The sequence below is a fragment of the Hippocampus bargibanti genome, linkage group LG19 (assembly GCF_051943395.1).
Source record: "Hippocampus bargibanti isolate YZ-2025 linkage group LG19, ASM5194339v1, whole genome shotgun sequence".
Taxonomy (NCBI): domain Eukaryota; kingdom Metazoa; phylum Chordata; class Actinopteri; order Syngnathiformes; family Syngnathidae; genus Hippocampus; species Hippocampus bargibanti.
In genome coordinates, this window is record NC_142752.1 from 2,480,001 (window position 1) to 2,497,674 (window position 17,674).

General features: G+C 40.6%; 1 protein-coding gene across 12 annotated transcripts in view; it reads right to left on the reverse strand.

Annotated features, from left to right (window-relative positions):
• The window catches only part of nrxn3b (neurexin 3b), a 181,692-nt gene extending 166,234 nt beyond the window's left edge, over window positions 1-15,458 (reverse strand). For 11 of the 12 annotated variants that reach the window (XM_089022745.1, XM_089022742.1, XM_089022738.1 and 8 more), the window contains exons 1-3: window positions 15,249-15,458; window positions 8,044-9,148; window positions 406-423 (exon numbers count right to left, since the gene is read on the reverse strand). In XM_089022745.1, the coding sequence (XP_088878871.1) occupies window positions 406-423; window positions 8,044-8,860 (835 nt within the window). In that variant the 5' untranslated portion in view covers window positions 8,861-9,148; window positions 15,249-15,458. The remainder of the gene's footprint in view (window positions 1-405; window positions 424-8,043; window positions 9,149-15,248) is intronic. The other variant, XM_089022743.1, reaches the window with a different exon arrangement.
• Window positions 15,459-17,674: the final 2,216 nt, after the last annotated feature.

Here is a 17,674-nt window from a genome sequence, read left to right on the forward strand (position 1 = left end):
TATCTATTCGCTATCTATTGGCTAGATAGATAGTTGGCTATGTGTTGGCTGTATAATAATAATAATAATAATTATTATTATATATAAGAATATGAGGTGGGGGAGGGGCTATGGGGTAGAGATTTGGATAATTCTCTAGTTTATGCAGTTGTTTGTTGTTCATTTCTACTAGATCAAGAGGTACAAGGCCCTCAAACCTGAATTGAAACTAAGACCACCTGGCCGCTTGGCTTTTCAACTACCTTCAAATGTTTGAAAACATGTTTGCAACAACAAGCCAGAGTCATTAGCACAAGGCTGTGTGTGTGTTTGCGTGTGTATACAATTATTGCAAACAAGTCATGCAAACAAACATTTGCAAATGCAAGCCACAAAAATGAAAGGAGAGGTTGGCATGAAACTCACCTGGTGCTCGGTGGGGTGCTGTGGATTGGCCAAAAGATAAGAAAGAGAAAGCAAACAAGTTTGCAATTAGCAACACACATTAGCATTTGTCTTTGCATGTTCATCATGCATGCAAATTCAAAAAAAGGACCCCAACACTCAAAAGGTTTTTTTCCATGTCAAGAGAAATAGGTGCCCCTTGACATGCACGATCAAAAAGACAACTTCACAATAAAACAGCTGCAGAGAGAAAAAGTTGAATCTGTCCCATCTGTGAAAAGGAGCCAGATTTGCGTGAAATATTTGGCACAGCGCTGAAGAAAAAATATATACAATTTCGAATATTGTTCAAATAACATAATATTCTGCACCCACGTCACACATGGTGCGTCACACATAAGTCAAACATAAATCCACAGGGGCAGATTTATGGTATGGCGAGTTGTTTAGGACCCCAAAATGCTCTCATCAGACCTCTTTCCATCTTTGCACGGACCCTGAATGCCTATTGGAATCGTTGGATTATGTATTGGAATATGTATGTATGTATGTATGTATGTATGTATGTATGTATGTATGTATGTATGTGTGTATGTGTGTAGTTAGTTAGTTCTGTTTTAAACAAATATATAAACGAACGCAGGAATAAATAAATATATAAATGGAAATATAAATACATATTTACATAACCAAATAAACAAACAAACAAATGAACTAATAAATAAATAACTAAAACAATAAGTAAATAAACTATTTATTTAAATAATACATAAATACATAAACGCATACATAAGTTCATACATAAATACATACATAAATACATACTGTAAATACATAAATAAGTTATTTATGTATTTAGAATAGTATTTATAATACATAAACAATGCATTTATTTATTTATTAAGAATAATATTTATAATACATAAATACACTATTTATTTATTTATTTATTTATTTATTTATTGGCACAAATTCAACTACCAATGGGGATTTGCAGGGTAACGCTCACGACAACAAATTAAGTTTGTGTGCAAAAAATACTTTACTTTTGTCATCCTAATGTCATGAATAAAAAATAAAAAAAAGATATATTTGAGTAGATGTCTACTAGCTTGATCGCAGTAGCATTTGGAGATTTTATTTTGAAAGCAATTGCTTCTTGGCTTGACCTTGCATCCCTCCATTCAACCTTTTTTTTGTATTCTGCTAATCGTCCTCGATCTCATACGCACAAAAGAAAAAAAATGTTTTGAATGAGTCGACTTTCCAGAGGCAGCACATCAAGACAAACATGTGGGGGCGAAAAAAAGTGGCTCCAGGGGTGAAATTGTTGGTTTTTTTTCTATCTCCGCCGGGGAGCTCAAAATGGCTGCTACTTTTCAGCCCACGTATGAAGAATGACATTGGCTAACCAAAGGGAAGGACAAATAATGTCCGTTGGGGGATGACGGGGAGACGACGGACGCCTTTCCTGTACAAATGAACAGCCATCTTTTTTTTTCTCCCTTTTTAGACGTATGCATAGGTGTAAAAAAGCTAGCGCGTGGGTTGTGCTCGCGTGTCAAACAACCAGCCCCAGATGCAGATAAAGCCCTTTTCTCTTGATGCGACATGCTCCAGAACAAGCCAATGTGCTGTTGAGGACATGTGGTCCGAGTGCGTAATCCCTGCTCTATTTTCACAACTCAAATCCAAACATCATTTTCGGTTTGGGCATGAGGCACAACTGCCCCCCCCCCCCCCTTAGTGCCCCCCTCCACGCACTGGAATCACAGCACCATTTTCTTTCTTTTTTTTGCCCCGTGACCTACTTTTTATAGTAAGATTATTGTAACTGACATTTTTCCCCCCATGTCTGTTTATTAATCCCCAAAGCTAAGCCCGAAGGCAGCATTTCAGCACTTGCTTAACCGAGTCGTCAATGACGAGCCTTTTATCAAACCGGTGTATATTTTAAAGCTAAAAAAAAATGCCGTCTCATTTTAAATGCGACACGGGTTTTTTTTTTTTTTAAAAACGAGCCGTCGCTTTACATACACTTTGAATAATAGAGTCTGGCTCTTAATAACCTTGACCTTTTGAATATCACTTCAAGTCATCCCGAGTTAATTGAATGAAAGAGAATAGTGGCTTGATATTCGCATCATTACTATAAATGTAGCGTATATTTCCAAAGCTAATAATAATAAAAAGCGACACACAATGCATTTTGGGTACTTTGCTTGGTCTGAAAACTTCGTGTTGATGGCGAAATTAGAAGGAAAACTCATAAATAAATACTAGTTGACACAAATTCCCAGCAGACAAATCAGCCCATTTCCAATGGAGCTCGGGCGCCATCTTGTGCATTTTCTGGGACGCTACATTGGAGTCCTGACGGCTCGAATTGATACGGGAGGACTTCTTTAATCGATTGCAAACATTTATGCTTTCCTCTTCAGAACTATTTGAATCATATTCATAACTGGATGAGTAACAAGAAAGCATATTCTCTGAATCGGAACTCTCTGAAGCCATTGTTTTGATTCTAGAACAAGGCAAGACGTCCTTGGGTGACGTCACGAACAAGGGGGCGGGACCTTCTGAAACTGCATCTCTGGGGTCATTTTAACTTAGTTTTGGGACGCTTTAACTCCTTTTTTATTGGTGTTTTGCATTTGACTAAAAATATCAGCCTGCGTTTTTTGGGTATTTTAGATGCTATAAAACGTTTTTCTGATGTCAGTTAGGAAACAAAAAAATGGTGTCGGTTGTCCTTTAAATGTTGTTTTTCCTTCAATTCACTGCCAATTGATTACGTCCAAATCGAGACGACGTTTGCAATGTACGAAAGAGAGGATATCTGAACTACACGATTCTATGGTTTCAAATGTGACTTGCCCCAACGCATATTAATCGGGACATGCTGCTCCTTCAAATTGGATCCAACTTACAAAAGTACTTGTAGCAAAAGTCAATTTCCCTTGCATATGTCAGCCAAGGGCTAGCAACCCCAATGGGGCAACCCAAACATAGTATTTCTAAAAACACCATCGCTCTCATCTTGTTCTACTGGAAACAAATTCCTTGTGTGTTCTACATACTTGGCAATAAAGATGATTCTGATTCTGATTCTGATTCTGATCTTCACGTTTCTTATTGATTTGCGTCAAGTAACTCTTTGTGCCCAGCGGGCCGGCAGGCTACGATTAGGACGGTGGCGAACTCAACACGACCTGGGCCCATCGCACTCAGTCAACCATCTGTCTCTTTTTAACAAACAGCTCCAGGGTCTCGTCGCTTGGCTGACTGTGTATGTGCGAGGTCTGCGCCTTTGTAGCCTTGACCTACGGTAGGAAGAGTCACAGGTCTTGGCAGATGTCGTCAATAGTGGGCTAGCAAAGACAGGTGCGCTCGGCAGTTGTTTGCGTTTAATTGCTGTTAAACGCTCACGCGCCGATGATTTGAATTGTTAAAACGTTTCGTTCGAAGGGGGACGCTTGAACAAGCGCTTGGTATGGAAATTTGTCGGCAATGCGATGTTTTTCAAGGCATTCCGCGGACAAATTCGCCATCTCGGTGGTCATTATCCTGCTAATTATGCTTCCCACTCTGTGTTGCGTAATCAACAGTCGGTTAATGGCGGCCAGAGAGCGTCGCGGTGGGGGTCGGCGGAAAAACTTGACATATGCGAGCAGACCTGGCGAAATTGAAAACGCAGGCAACTGACGTGACAAATGAGCATCCAGCAGGCCCTTAGTTTTAGCCCTTAAAACACGTCTATATTTAAAACGAGGATATCATCCGTCCCCTGGGGCTTGATTCGACATAAAATGGACCCCGCGCAGCCTGCTTAGCTAAAGCAATGAGCAAATGGAATGCAACAGAAAGAGGATAAGTCTCGCTTGACTGCTCTGCAACCAGCACATCGTGTACTGTCCTGAACAGTGCCATCGGGCGAGCTCTTCGGATTTAAGCTTCGAACGGTTCCATTGGATCTAAAGACGGCCATGTTACAGGCAAAAATCAAAATCAAAGTGGCACTTATATGTTCCTTGACCTTGTGGAGATACATAAAATGGGCGGTGTGTTAGTTTGGTTTTGCATTTAGTCACCACATACACACCACAGTGCAATATTGGGGAATTGTGCCAGCACAGATTCCAGAACTTCACATAATTGGTCCAAAAAAAACATCATTTACTTGATCGTGGTGATGATGATCGTGGTGTTGAACGTGTTGATGATCGTGTTGATGATCGTGGTGGTGATGGTGATCGTGATGGTGATCGTGATGATGATCGTGGTGTTGAACGTGTTGATGATCGTGGTGATGATCGTGGTGGTGATGGTGATCGTGATGGTGATCGTGATGATGATCGTGATGACGATAGTGATGACGATGGTGACGACGACGGTGATGACGATGGTGATGACGATCGTGGTGTTGAACGTGTTGATGATCGTGGTGATGACCGTGATGGTGACCGTGATGGTGATGATGATGGTGATGATGATCGTGATGATGATGATGACGACGATGATTGTTATTGGTATTATTATTATTATTATTATTATTATTATTATTATCATTATGCATATGCGGCTGCCGCTGCTCGCCCGCAGAAAAAGATTACCTGTGATTATAGTGTCCTTGAAAGTTCTGAAAGGCGCTGATAAATGAAATTATTATTATTATTATTATTATTATTAAAAAAAAGCGGTTGCGGGTCAGATTTTCAAGCAAAAAATTCCTTTGCTCACTGTGTCTCAATTGCATTAAAATAGAATTCAGTGAGCACTCCCCTGATGTTTTATCCCTTCCCCCACTTCCCCCGGGGAGTCGAGTCGGTCTGATTCAGACTGGCAAGAACAGGTCAGCAGATGAGGAAATTTCAACATGCTTCTGTTCATGTGTTTTTTTTTAATCCCTACAGAGAAAGAAAAAAAAAATGCTTCCCGTGTAAGATCATACTTGTGTATTCCCCTTTGGTAGCGCTGTGCATTTTTTATGACATGGCACGAGATGTCTTCAAAACTGAAATGAATTCTCGGTATCTGGTGGTATGTCAACGATACGCGATTCCCTTAGTGCAGGGGTGTCAAAGTCATTTTTTTGCCGCGGGCCACATTGTACACCCTTGTGCAAATTAATTGCACCGCCCTGTTATTTAATTATAAAATTGATTGTTTACATTTTTTGACAACTCAAATGATTCAAATGTACATTTTGGTAAGTAAGAAGTGTGTCGTCCCTTGTTCTTTATCACCTCAGCGATGCGTTTTGGCATTAGGACCTGTGCCAGGTCCTAATTATAGCACAAAATAGGGTTTATTTGTTGTGCAATCTTTCTCACGCTGACGAATCTTGATTATTGACCATAAATTCTCAATCGAGTTCAAGTCCGGTGAATTGCCAGGCCAATTCATCACAATAATGTCCTTCTGTGAAAAGAAATCTGCGGTGTTGTATCCATCTCGTTGAAGAAGAACTGATTAAAAGCCAAAAACACATTTTTATACCTGACGGAAAGGGGATTAGGACATGGTAATCCATTAATTATCCAATCAGAGGCCTGTCAAACAAGCAATTGTGGAATGTGGTTGGTCAAGTATATCAGACAGACTCCACCCCTATCGTGGCAAACATTGTTCTGAACTTTTCACAAGCTTTATAATGATTTAAACCAGCAAAAAGTCAAGATCACATGGTGGTGCAATTAATTTGTACAAGGGTGTAGTTATGGGTTCCTCTCGAGGGCCGTTATGAATTTGGGGAAGCCATTAGAATGTTTAATCCCCTCCGCATATTACATCGAGAACGCACAACAAATGAATGAGTACAGTGATACCTTGGCTTATGAACTTAATTGGTTCCCAGACAGAGTGTGTAAGGCCAAAAGTGTGTTCCCATCGGAAACCATTAAAATGAGAATAATCCATTCCCAGGTCCCCATAAAACATAATTTTCTAATTTTCTAAGCCTTAAAACTACACAAAATATACCTTATTTTATGGATAAAAAATGTGCTATGGTATTATGATTAAAGAAATAAACTGTACAGTATAATAAAGTCGTTTTATTTACCTTTGTGATGGTCGTATAAAAGCGCACAACAAATTAACAAATAACTAGTTTTCAAATCTGAAGTCAAGAATAATGACTGTTAATGTGGTTTACATCCAAAAATCTGACATTTTGGTTCCGATTTTAGCAAGCATCATGGAATTAGCTTTCGCGGGCCGAAAAAAATGATGTGGCAGGCAGGATTTGGCCCCCGGGCCGTGACTTTGACACCTGTGCCTTAGTGGTAGCAAACGCCTACGTGTCGATTTCCTGAATCAAGAGACACCATATGAAATTTACAAACGGGCCTTCAATGACATCACACATACAGTATATGCCCTAAATATCTATTATTAATAGCTGATGTTGATTATGTTGTGGGTCATTTTAACCTGTATGTAAAAATCCACACAAAACAGTCAAATAATAGGTAACATCAGCAGCTATCTAGCTGGCTAGCTTTTGGCTGTCTGGCTCGCTAGTTGGCTATCCATTAGCTATCTATTAGCTACTCAAATAAATAGAGAGCTAGCTGACTAGCTAATATAGTTAATGGGTCGCCGACTGGCTGGCCAGATAGCTAGTAAATAGTTAGCTAGCTAGTTTTCTATCTATTTGAGTTATTCCAGGTTGAGTGAACGCTGACGCGTGTGGCTGCCGCTGCTCACCCACAGAAAAACTTATCCTGTGACTGTAAAGTGACCTTGAGAGTTTTGAAAGGTGCTTAGAAATTAAATGGATTGTTATTATAAAAAGAATTTAAAATGTGATCAAAGAAGCATACGTAACACCTGAGCGCTCCGCCCCCAAAAACAGGTTACCTTGGCATAGAAAAAGAGGAAATAAAGTTCATCCAAACATTTTGTACCTTCGGGTCTCTGCGCGTCCTCGCGGGAGCTGAGTCAGATTTCCGGCGAAAAAGACAACTTTGATAAGAAAGTGTTTTGTCATTTGAGATATAACAAGCGTGATACAAGAACTAGAGCCGGGCTTCGTGGTAGAGACCTTCGTTGGGGAAGAATCAATTCCGCGGGAACATGGATAAGTTATTTTCATTAGACAGCGTTAATTTTTTTTATGTTAACTCATTCACTGCGAGACAATGTGCACAAATGCACAAATTTTGACTTACGACCATTTTGTCTTACGACCGTTTCGTCGGAACGGAACTCGGTTGTAAGTCGGATGTTACCTGTATTCATTCTTAGGACTACATATGTAAACATTCAAGGCAGCGTTAGAAACCTTCGACTCTCTTCTTTCATCATAAAATAAGAGTTAATTCCTAAACTATATGGGTCTGTAGTTATATGAGCTCGAAATGAGGGTGACTGTACAAAATACAATCCAAACATCTTGATTTACTGTATATAGCGTTTTAACAACAGCTGAAGCTGTAACAAAGCGCGAACATGGACAAAGGGCAAATGCTGCCCCCTCGTTGAAGAGAAAAAACATTGACAGAGGTCTGACCAGTGCTCTATCGGCATGAAACACAAAACCCAACCAAATTCGGGAATGGCTCTCTACGTCATATTTTCAATTCCCGAATAAATTCCTGAATGGCAGTGAATGAGTTAATATGTTGATCGGTATTCCATATGTTGTCTTACCTTGGTTGCAGTATCGCCCAACAAATCCAGTTCGGGAGCAGTCACAGTAGGTTTCTCCATCTGCCAGTGAGCAGATCCCTCCGTTCTCGCAAGGGTTCTCCGTGCAAAGGCCCAACATTTCTAAACGGACCTTCTGACTGTCGATGAGCGCGGGCAGTTTACTTCCGTAGACCAGGTCAGTGATGATCCCCTCGAAAGGTGCGATCTCGCGGACCGAGGGCAAGGTAATGGCAGACGTTCGTATGTCTCCTGGAAGCCCGCCGAGGAATAGGTCGCTGATGATTTTCATGAACTGGCGCTGAGGTCGCACCTCCGCCATCTTGGTCTGGCCATTCACGGCCAAACCGGTCCGCAAATCGTGCCTGTTGATAGCGATAAAATGCCAGCGGCTGTCGTTGACCATCTGCTCTGATGTGACGGTGGTTTCGGCACAATCGATGCTGAAGCGAAGACGCATCCTGCCTTCGGACAGGGTGAGGAGTAGGAAATCACAATATCCGCCATCGTCAAAGTAAAGCAAGAGGCCTTCGGATTGGGAAGACTTGAAGCGGAAGGTCAGGTCGCTTCTGGTACTGGCGTCCCAACGCGGGTATCGAGCCCACTGACCTTGGGAGCCGGTAAACTGCAATCCCGCACTCAGCGCCAATGCGGTCCCCAGCAGCAGGAGAACTTTCCCAGGTGAGCCGTTTGGAATCATTGTCGCACCGGAGACGATTGGAAATCGACAAATGTCCACTTGAGTTGACGGAGATACTTGATTAGGGCAGCTTTCGAAATTGCCTTTGATATGTTTTATATAACCGCATTGCTTTATCATAAAACATCTGTTCGTCTTTTTGTGTTTTTAACTATCTGATACAGATCAAATGTTGATGGATGAAATCTATCCGAAAAGCTAACTGTAAGCAAAGATAAAAATATCCTCCCTCCTTCACTTCCTCCCCGTCAAGCTGATCCGCTACAGAGATGCTACGAGGATCAGTGATTCAGAGGTGCATCTTGGGTCTTTTCTTTGCGGCGACTTCCCGGATTGAAGCGCATGATTTTCATTGTTGGTCCGTGCCCCATGGTTTGCTTTGTCGTGTCAGGCAAGCCTTAAACAAACCTGAAATGAAAAGATGAAACAAAGTTTGAGAAGGAAACAAGCCCAAATAAGGGATACGATTACCCCACCACAGGCTTCAGCTAAAGAGTACATAAAAGAAAATCACGGTCGAGCAGAAGAAGGAGATCATCCAAAAACACGAACGAGGTGTGACTTAATGTCCCAGTACCAGTGTGCTAAGTCGATCATTGCTACATGTGGCTACGTGTGTTTCTGTGTTGTCTAAGCAATGGTCTCAGGCATAGAAGAGGTTGAAAAACTTCTGTTGATTTGGATTGAAGAACATAAGCTAGCAGGGGACAGTGTGTGAGGGTATTATTGCCGAGAAAGCACGGCAACTTCACTCGGATATCATCAAGAGGCAACTACAACAACAACCATCACAAAGGTAAATAAAACAACTTTATTATACCGTACAGTTTATTTATTTAATTACAATACAATAGAACATTTATTATACACAAAATAAGGTATTTTGGTGTAGTTTTAAGGCTTGATTAGTAAAAAAAAATATGTTTTATGTGGACCTGGAAATGGATTATTCTCATTTTTAATGATTTCCTATGGGAAATTAATGTTTGGAAGCCACACGTTTCGCCTTACGCCACACTTTCTGCGAACCAATTAAGTTCGTAAGCTGAGGTATCACTGTACGATTGCCATTTAGCAGCTAATGCAACGCAAAAATGATATTGGCTATCTGCAGCAGGACGGGAATATTCATCTACAACTTTTTAGCCCCATTTTGCTACATTACTCAGCATTCTCACAGCAAGCCAAAGTAACATTCTTGCCATTTGGATAACTTCGGTGTGCCTTGACGTGTAATAGTCTGACTCAAACCCGGCAGCGGATCTTTAGTTCAATCCCCCATTGCCACAAAGTACTACAAAGTTACGCGACGCCCACATGTTATCCACAGAAAGCCAGGATAGCGTTTGGAAGGAAAAAAAAAATGAGATAAATACAAGAGAGCACATAAGAAAGTGACGGGTCGGCAGGGAACGTAAGCAGGTAAACCATAGTTTACCTTCGAGCCTGTCGGGATCTAACAGTTCTTTCCTACCGACAGTCACAGATACGATTGATAAAACCTTGAGGAAAAACATCAAGGCTGAGAAAATAAATGGAGAAAATCGCACTTTGGTGCTTCGTTTTGGGCAAACGAAGCTTCAACTGACACCAGGATGATAATATCGACTTTTTGACATGTTAGTGAATGACTGACTTATCGTGACGGTATTTTCTGGAATATAAAGCGCACCTTCAACAAATGACATGTGTTTTTTTAAGCTAGCTAACAAGCTAGTAAATCAAATAGATAGAAAGCCGCTAATAGATAGCTAATAACAATAATAACAATAATAACAATGATAACAATAATACATTTCATTTATAAGCGCCTTTCAAAACTCTCAAGGTCACTTAACAGTCACAGGATCTAGATAGCTAAATAGCTATCTGGCTATATAGCTATATAACTAATATATTGCTAGCTAACCAGCTAGCTAGCTATATAGCCATATAGCTAGCTAGCTATATAGCGATATAGCTAATATATAGATAGCTAGCCAGCTAGTTAGCTATCAGATAGCAATTTCAGTAAAAATGACAAAAAAACGGCACTGGAAGGTTTTTTTCGGCACATCGTCACATATTTTAAAACGTTTCCCATGCACAAGGCGCACCGCATGATGAGGCGCATGGTCCGCTTTTGAAAATTGTTTTTCTTTTAGGTGCGCCTTACAGAACAGAAAATACGGTCATTTCAAATAAAGCGTCATGTAGATCAAGCTTTAAAATTGCGCAAAGCGGCATTGTTGAATTTTAGTTCCGAACTGTAGAACTAGAACACGACTTTCGCCGACCGGCACGGAAGGCCTGCTAGACTCCTGGTAAATATAACTAATTATCCTCTACCGTGCTCATTTGCATGTCTTTAAGGGATTACAATCATCACCAGCCATTCACAGCAGATTTTAGGATGGTGCAATTTATATACGGGTATTCAAATCCGCCGTCAACTGTGACATTTTGTGGAATTTTCCTCGTTATTTCCATTACAGATGGCGCTGCGAGGGGACGGAATACCAACATCGTCCTTGCGGCGCTCGCAGCTGTTGAATTGCGTCGCCGAGGACCATTTCCATGACAAAAGCCCAAAATGCAGACGTTTGTCAGTCCTCCGCCATGTGCCACACAATGGAACCTTCAACCACCTGCTCTGCATAGTTAATCTTGCGTCAAACTATTCACTGATACCTACGCTAACGTGCTATCAGCGGACCCATATGGGTCCCTGCGTGTGTCTCCCTGACAACACCATCATGGCTGACATGATCGTTTTCCTTGTCTTAATAATAATAATAATAATACATTTTCATTTATAATATTAATATTTCTAAGCGCCTTTCAAAACTCTCAAGGTCACTTTACAGTCACAGGATCGGTTTTTCTGCTGGTGTGGCGCGATAGCCACATGCGCCAGCGTTCACTCAACCCAGAAGTAACTCAAATAGATAGAAAGGTAGCTAGCTAGATAGCCATATAGCTAATAAATAGCCAGCTTCAGAGCTAGCTAGCCAGATAGCTAATAGATAGCAAATAGATAGCAAATGGATAACAAATACATAGCCAGCTAGGTACCTAGTTAATACAGTATCTATTCGCTAGCTATTAGCTATTTATTCGCTCGCTAGCTGGCTAGCTGCTTTTTTTGAATGTGGTTCTTCTAGCCTAGAATTTGAGCTGATATTCTTATGCTTGGCTGAAGGGCATTTTTGAGCCCAGTCCTTTAGGGAGAAAGTGTCAGTGAAATAGTCAATGTGAAATTTATGTCACCGCGTAAGCCTCATTAACTTCGCCGAGAGGCCAGCTGTCCGGGAAAAAAAGGCCCTACATGGGAAAGAAGAGGGTCATTCCAAAGTGTCCAACATCTCATCATTCAGCGCACAACAACGGGGGTCATTTGAAAGCGCTAACGAAGAGACGACTTGCGCTTTAACTCAACTCCAAGGACAAACCAGGATAGGATATCGGCTGCCTCAGCGAGACACGTAGGAAGACACGTTAATTGAACCGAGGCGGCGGAAAAAAAAAATGGCGTGTCGGGTCTCACGGGTTTGTGAGTGTCCTATCGTCTGCGGTTTGGGGTCCGGATCAAAATCGGCTTAGCGGAACCTTTTCTTACCTTCAATGTTAAGACACTTGACACTTTATTTTTCACTCCAATTTGATGTTTACTGTAAAATATCTAGCTGGCTATCTGGCTAGCTAACAGGCTAGCTAGCTATTTGCTATCTATTACCGATCTAGCTGGCTATTTTTTTGAACACTTCACACTATTTTTCACTCCAATTTGATGTTTACTGTAAAATATCTAGCTGGTTAGCGACCTAGCTATCTATTAGCTATCTAGCTGGCTGGCTGGTTATTATTTATCTATTATTATTATTATTACAGTAAAGTCCCGTTATATCGATATTCAAGGGAGTCCGAAAAAATATCGATATAACCGGGACTATCGATATATCCGACCCTGTTTGCATGTAATTTTCTCCGTGCGTGCATAGAAATAGTATCGATATAACCGGGACTATCGATATATCCGATATCGATATAACGAGACTTTACTGTATTATTATTATTATTATTATTATTATTATTATTATTATTATTATAAAGCCATTTTCAGGATGGACTTTCCAAGAATAGACATCATGAAGAAATGTTGGACAGCTACGAAGCTAGCAAAAATAGCAAATAATATTGCAATTTTACGTGGTTATTATGAATCATAGTAAAAATTCGAACAGAGTAATGACAGTATTTCTTAAGTTTCTTCAATTCATAAGTTATTTTCTGGCCAACGCCACCTTCTAGTGGATGTGTAGTAATATCACACCACAATTGAAGCTGATTGATTCAGACATAGCACTACTGAAGGCCTTGAAATAACATGCACGGGCCGCACGGCCCACCACTGCAGTATAGAGCATCTTTTATAAATTACACAAATTTATTTTCAAAATGCAATTCAAATAAGTGATTATTCCGGGATAAATAGTGTTTGAATTATTAAAACGATGGACATAAGAAGCCCCACATAAGATACAGTCACTAAATGATGCATTGATGCATTCAGGATCCGTGCATCCTTTTTTTTCCCATCATGTAATCCAACCAAGACCTCATCACGCTTTGGAGACCTTTTCTCCATTCAGCGTCTCCCCTCTTCCCATCTCGGCTGTCAATCATAATCTTTGGCCAGAAGGCCCTTTTTAATTCAACATCAATCACCGGCTGTTTTTTAAAATTATTTTTACTACTGCCGAGGTCCAGTTAGGGGCCCACCAGAGCACCTTTTGTGGCAACCTAGCAAGTCATTCCCGCAATTGAGGTGATTTTGATCATTGTATGTGTCAGCTGACTCACATGTTACGATGCTACATTGTACCAAGACTGGGTTCTCATATTTTGGGCCCTCTTGCAGCCATATAAGGTCAACAATTATGTGGAAAGCTGCTACAAAAAAGACAAAATAAGCCTTAAAGGACAACCGACGTCTCCGGACAAGTTGTGTCCATAATTTGTAAAATGGCTTCAAATGACTTCTACTGTGCGTATTTTACAAAGATTCCACCGCATATAGCTATATTTTACGTTTTAAGACTCGCGCTGAATATTTCGGAAGTCTTGTTTTTGAGTTGGTGACGAGACTGTACGTGACGTCACTGAAGGAACGCCCCTGACCGAAAAAAAGGACACATTGTAGCAGTCCTTCCATTCCATTCCATTTTGTTGTACTTGTTTGGTCTGAAAACTTCGTGTTGCACCAAAAAGAGGCAGAAGAGGGCGACAAAGCTCCGTGTAAGGAATTAATCAGGCTGTGGAAACAGGCTGATTAATTCCTTACACGGAACTTTGTCGCCCTTTTCTGCCTCTTTTTTTGGTGCTACATCCCCCCCCCCCCATTGCCTCAAAATGGCTCGGAATAAATTCTTTAATCGATTGCAAACATGTATGCTTTCCTCTTCAGAACTATTTGAATCATATTCATAACTGTATGGGTAACAAGAAAGCATCTTGTCCGAATCTAAAGCCATTGTTTTGATTCTCCAGCAATGCAAGACGTCTTGGGGTGACACCACGAACAAGGGGGCGGGACCTTCTGAAACTGGCCACTTCCTGGTTCATTTTTTTCAGATTTTGGACACTTTAAGTCAGTTTTATTGGTGTTTTGCATTTGATTAAAAATATCATACTGTGGGTTTTGGGTATTTTAGATGCTATAAAACGTTTTTCTGATGTCAGTTAGTAAACGAAAAAGTGATGTCGGTTGTCCATTAAATAGACACATTTGAGTGTGATAAAAAAAAAAAGTCTTGGATTGCCCCCATGGACCACTCTAATGATTATTCTGCTATCGGAAGGCATTCGCCGTAAACAGAGATTCATCATTCGGTTGCGTGAGCTGACTTGTAACTTTTGATCAGTCACATATTCCCATCAAAGAAGCCCCCCCCCCACCAACACCCCCAACGCCGTATTGCCTGCATGTAAAACAGATTTACATCGATTTCATAGCGATTTTAAAAAAGGAAGGGGAGGATATAGAGTGCGTAATTTGGAAACGCGGCATCACGACGAGCAAATGTAACACCCCCATGGTGAAACTAAGGCTGTAATTAACGCGTGCATCGTGTTTTTAAAGGATATAACATTTGAAATGTCGCTAATCCCCTGCTATAGTTGATGAGCGCGGGTGGTGTGTTTGCTGAAACTTTCCACTTCGCGAAGTCTCTCATTGCATCACGCAACGAACGCTCACACCCTCACAAAAAAAAAATATTTACGTCCTCAAGACAAATTTGCAATCGTTAATGTGCGTGTCTTTTGGCAAATCGCTACCGTTTGCGTGACCCGAGTAGACGCGCGTTCATCCAAAAGGCTCGTGTCAGAAAATGCACCAGATTAGGATTATATAACGAAAAAAAACTTCACCATTAATGAACGGCGGGGCTATCGACGATGCACTAGAGCATATTTAAATAACAATAATAGTATTTTTGATGATTAGAGTGAAGTGTAACGCGCCTACCTCCTCGCGGTGAACGGAGAGGAACAGCTACGGGCGCATCCGTGCGTGCGTAAAATGGAATTTTTAAAACAATCCAAGGCAAAAATCCGTCGGGATATCGTTGAAATGTAGCCCGGTTTGGAGAGATGCCGACGCGGATGACGGCGTGAACATGAACGAGTATACGCGATGAAGGCGGACGTCCTCTTGCCTTCAGTCTCTCTTCCTCCTCCGCCTCCTCCCGTTTGTTTCACTGAGCGCGCATTTCCCAGCCAGCTGGGCTCGCTCACTGGAACTGTGGAGAGATGCGATTGTGGGTTTGATGTGGAGGAGGGCGACCTGTCCTCCCCAGAACGCTTCACATAAACTCATCATTTTGCCAATGAACTAGATTTCATGGCTTGGCTATGATACATACTTACATAGGGACTCATTCGTGGACTCTATTGTGGTTCAGCGTGCTATTTTGGAGTAAAATGGAATGATTATGTGCACGAGAGGGAAAAATGTACTTAAAAGATGATAGAAAATGCACGTTTGTATCCTTTATATGCAAAAGGATTTGACCTCCAGTGCTTTCTCGCCCATCAAGTGTCAAGTAAGCATTTTATCACCCACCCATTTCTTAAAATGGGTCTTTGGGCTGGCTCCCGCAGAGTGGGCTTCATGTCAAAGTCAAGAGATGGAGTCCCGTGGGGCCAACACGTTGTTTGCTAACAGTGTAAGTGAGCATGTCGACATGATGAGTGATACTTTGGCTTACGAACTTAATTGGTTCCCAGAAAGTGTGTGTAAGGCAAAAAGTGTGTATTCCAAATATTAATTTCCCATAGGAAACCATTAAAATGAGAATAATGCGTTCCCAGGTCAACATAAAACATAATTTTCAACTACATAAGCCTTAAAACTACACACAATATACCTTATTATATGTATAAAAGTGTGTGTAAGGCGAAAAGTGTGTATTCCAAACATTAATTTCCCAAAGGAAACCATTAAAATGACAATAATCCGTTCTCAGGTCAACATAAAACATAATTGTCAACTAAATAAGCCTTAAAACTACACACAATATACCTTATTATATGTATAAAAGTGTGTGTAAGGTGAAAAGTGTGTATTCCAAACATTAATTTCCCATAGGAAACCATTAAAATGACAATAATCCGTTCTCAGGTCACCATAAAAGACAAGTTTCAACTAAACAAGCCTTAAAACTACACACAACATACCTGATTTTATGTATAATTAATGTGTTACGGTATTGTAATTAAAGAAATAAACTGTACTCTATAATAAAGTCATTTTATTTACCTTTGTGATGGTCGTTGATGGCTTGATCGAATGGATAGCTTTTTGCATAAAGTTTCTTCAGCTCTTCTTCCGCAAGTAAAAATACTTTTATTGTCTTTCTAAGGTTCCATATTTTGTTTCCCCATTCTGGGTTCTGCTCGTGCTAATCATAAGCACTTTCGCAAGGTTTATGCTAATGTGACAACCGAGTGCAAAGTCACAAATGGGCTCGCATGATCAACGTAGCGTTGGTCTACTTCCTCAAAGTAGAAATAAATCTTGATCATTGAGGGTTTATTACAATTACAAACATTTAGGAAATAAAATAACATTCTCACACCAATATATGTTGTGACTGAGCAAGATTTTAAGACCTACAAACGCCAACCTCTGTGAACTCTCCTCACGATAGCCTCGTGGGCTGATGTAGTAAACCAGCAAAAAGGTCAATGCATTGACAGCGTGCTAATTAGCCCAACGGGCTTGCTTCGGGCTCATTGGACTGCAAATACACCAGTGGGAAGTGGGAATATGAGAGCTTGAAACCCAAAGATTAGTATTGTATGGATCAGGACCCTGGACAGGACTCCGTAAATGCATCCTACATCGCTGTCCATGGTGCTGAAGCTTCATGAATTTTGCATCCCGTCTTCTGAAACCAGGTTCCCTTCAAGCAGTTAAATTCCACTCTGATGTTTGGAGCTAAGGTGCAGGTGTGTAAATAGTTTAGTCATAGCAAAAAAATAAGAATTATTATAATAAATAATAATTAAGCATTTTCTTAAGCACTGCTCCTTGCAATCTGGACATTATGGCTGAACGACATATGTGTATATTTTAATATAATTAAAAATTCTCTCAGTTTTAAAGTATTGTTTTTTTTGTGCACAGGAAAGATCCAACACCCGCAGCAGCTTGTCAAAATAAGGGTTGATGTCGACTCTAACTCTTGTTATGTAAATCAGACGAAAAACAATAGATCAGAAAAAAATAACTCTAACAGAAACAACCTATTTAAATGAAACATAAATAGCTTAAAGTGACAATAGATGGTTTAAAAACAAAAAAAAGAAGAATGTTTGAAGTTGACAGCTGTATAGCGGAGTTGAAGACAGGTGCTAAAAACAGCTCACGCGGAGCTGGAAGCCAAACGG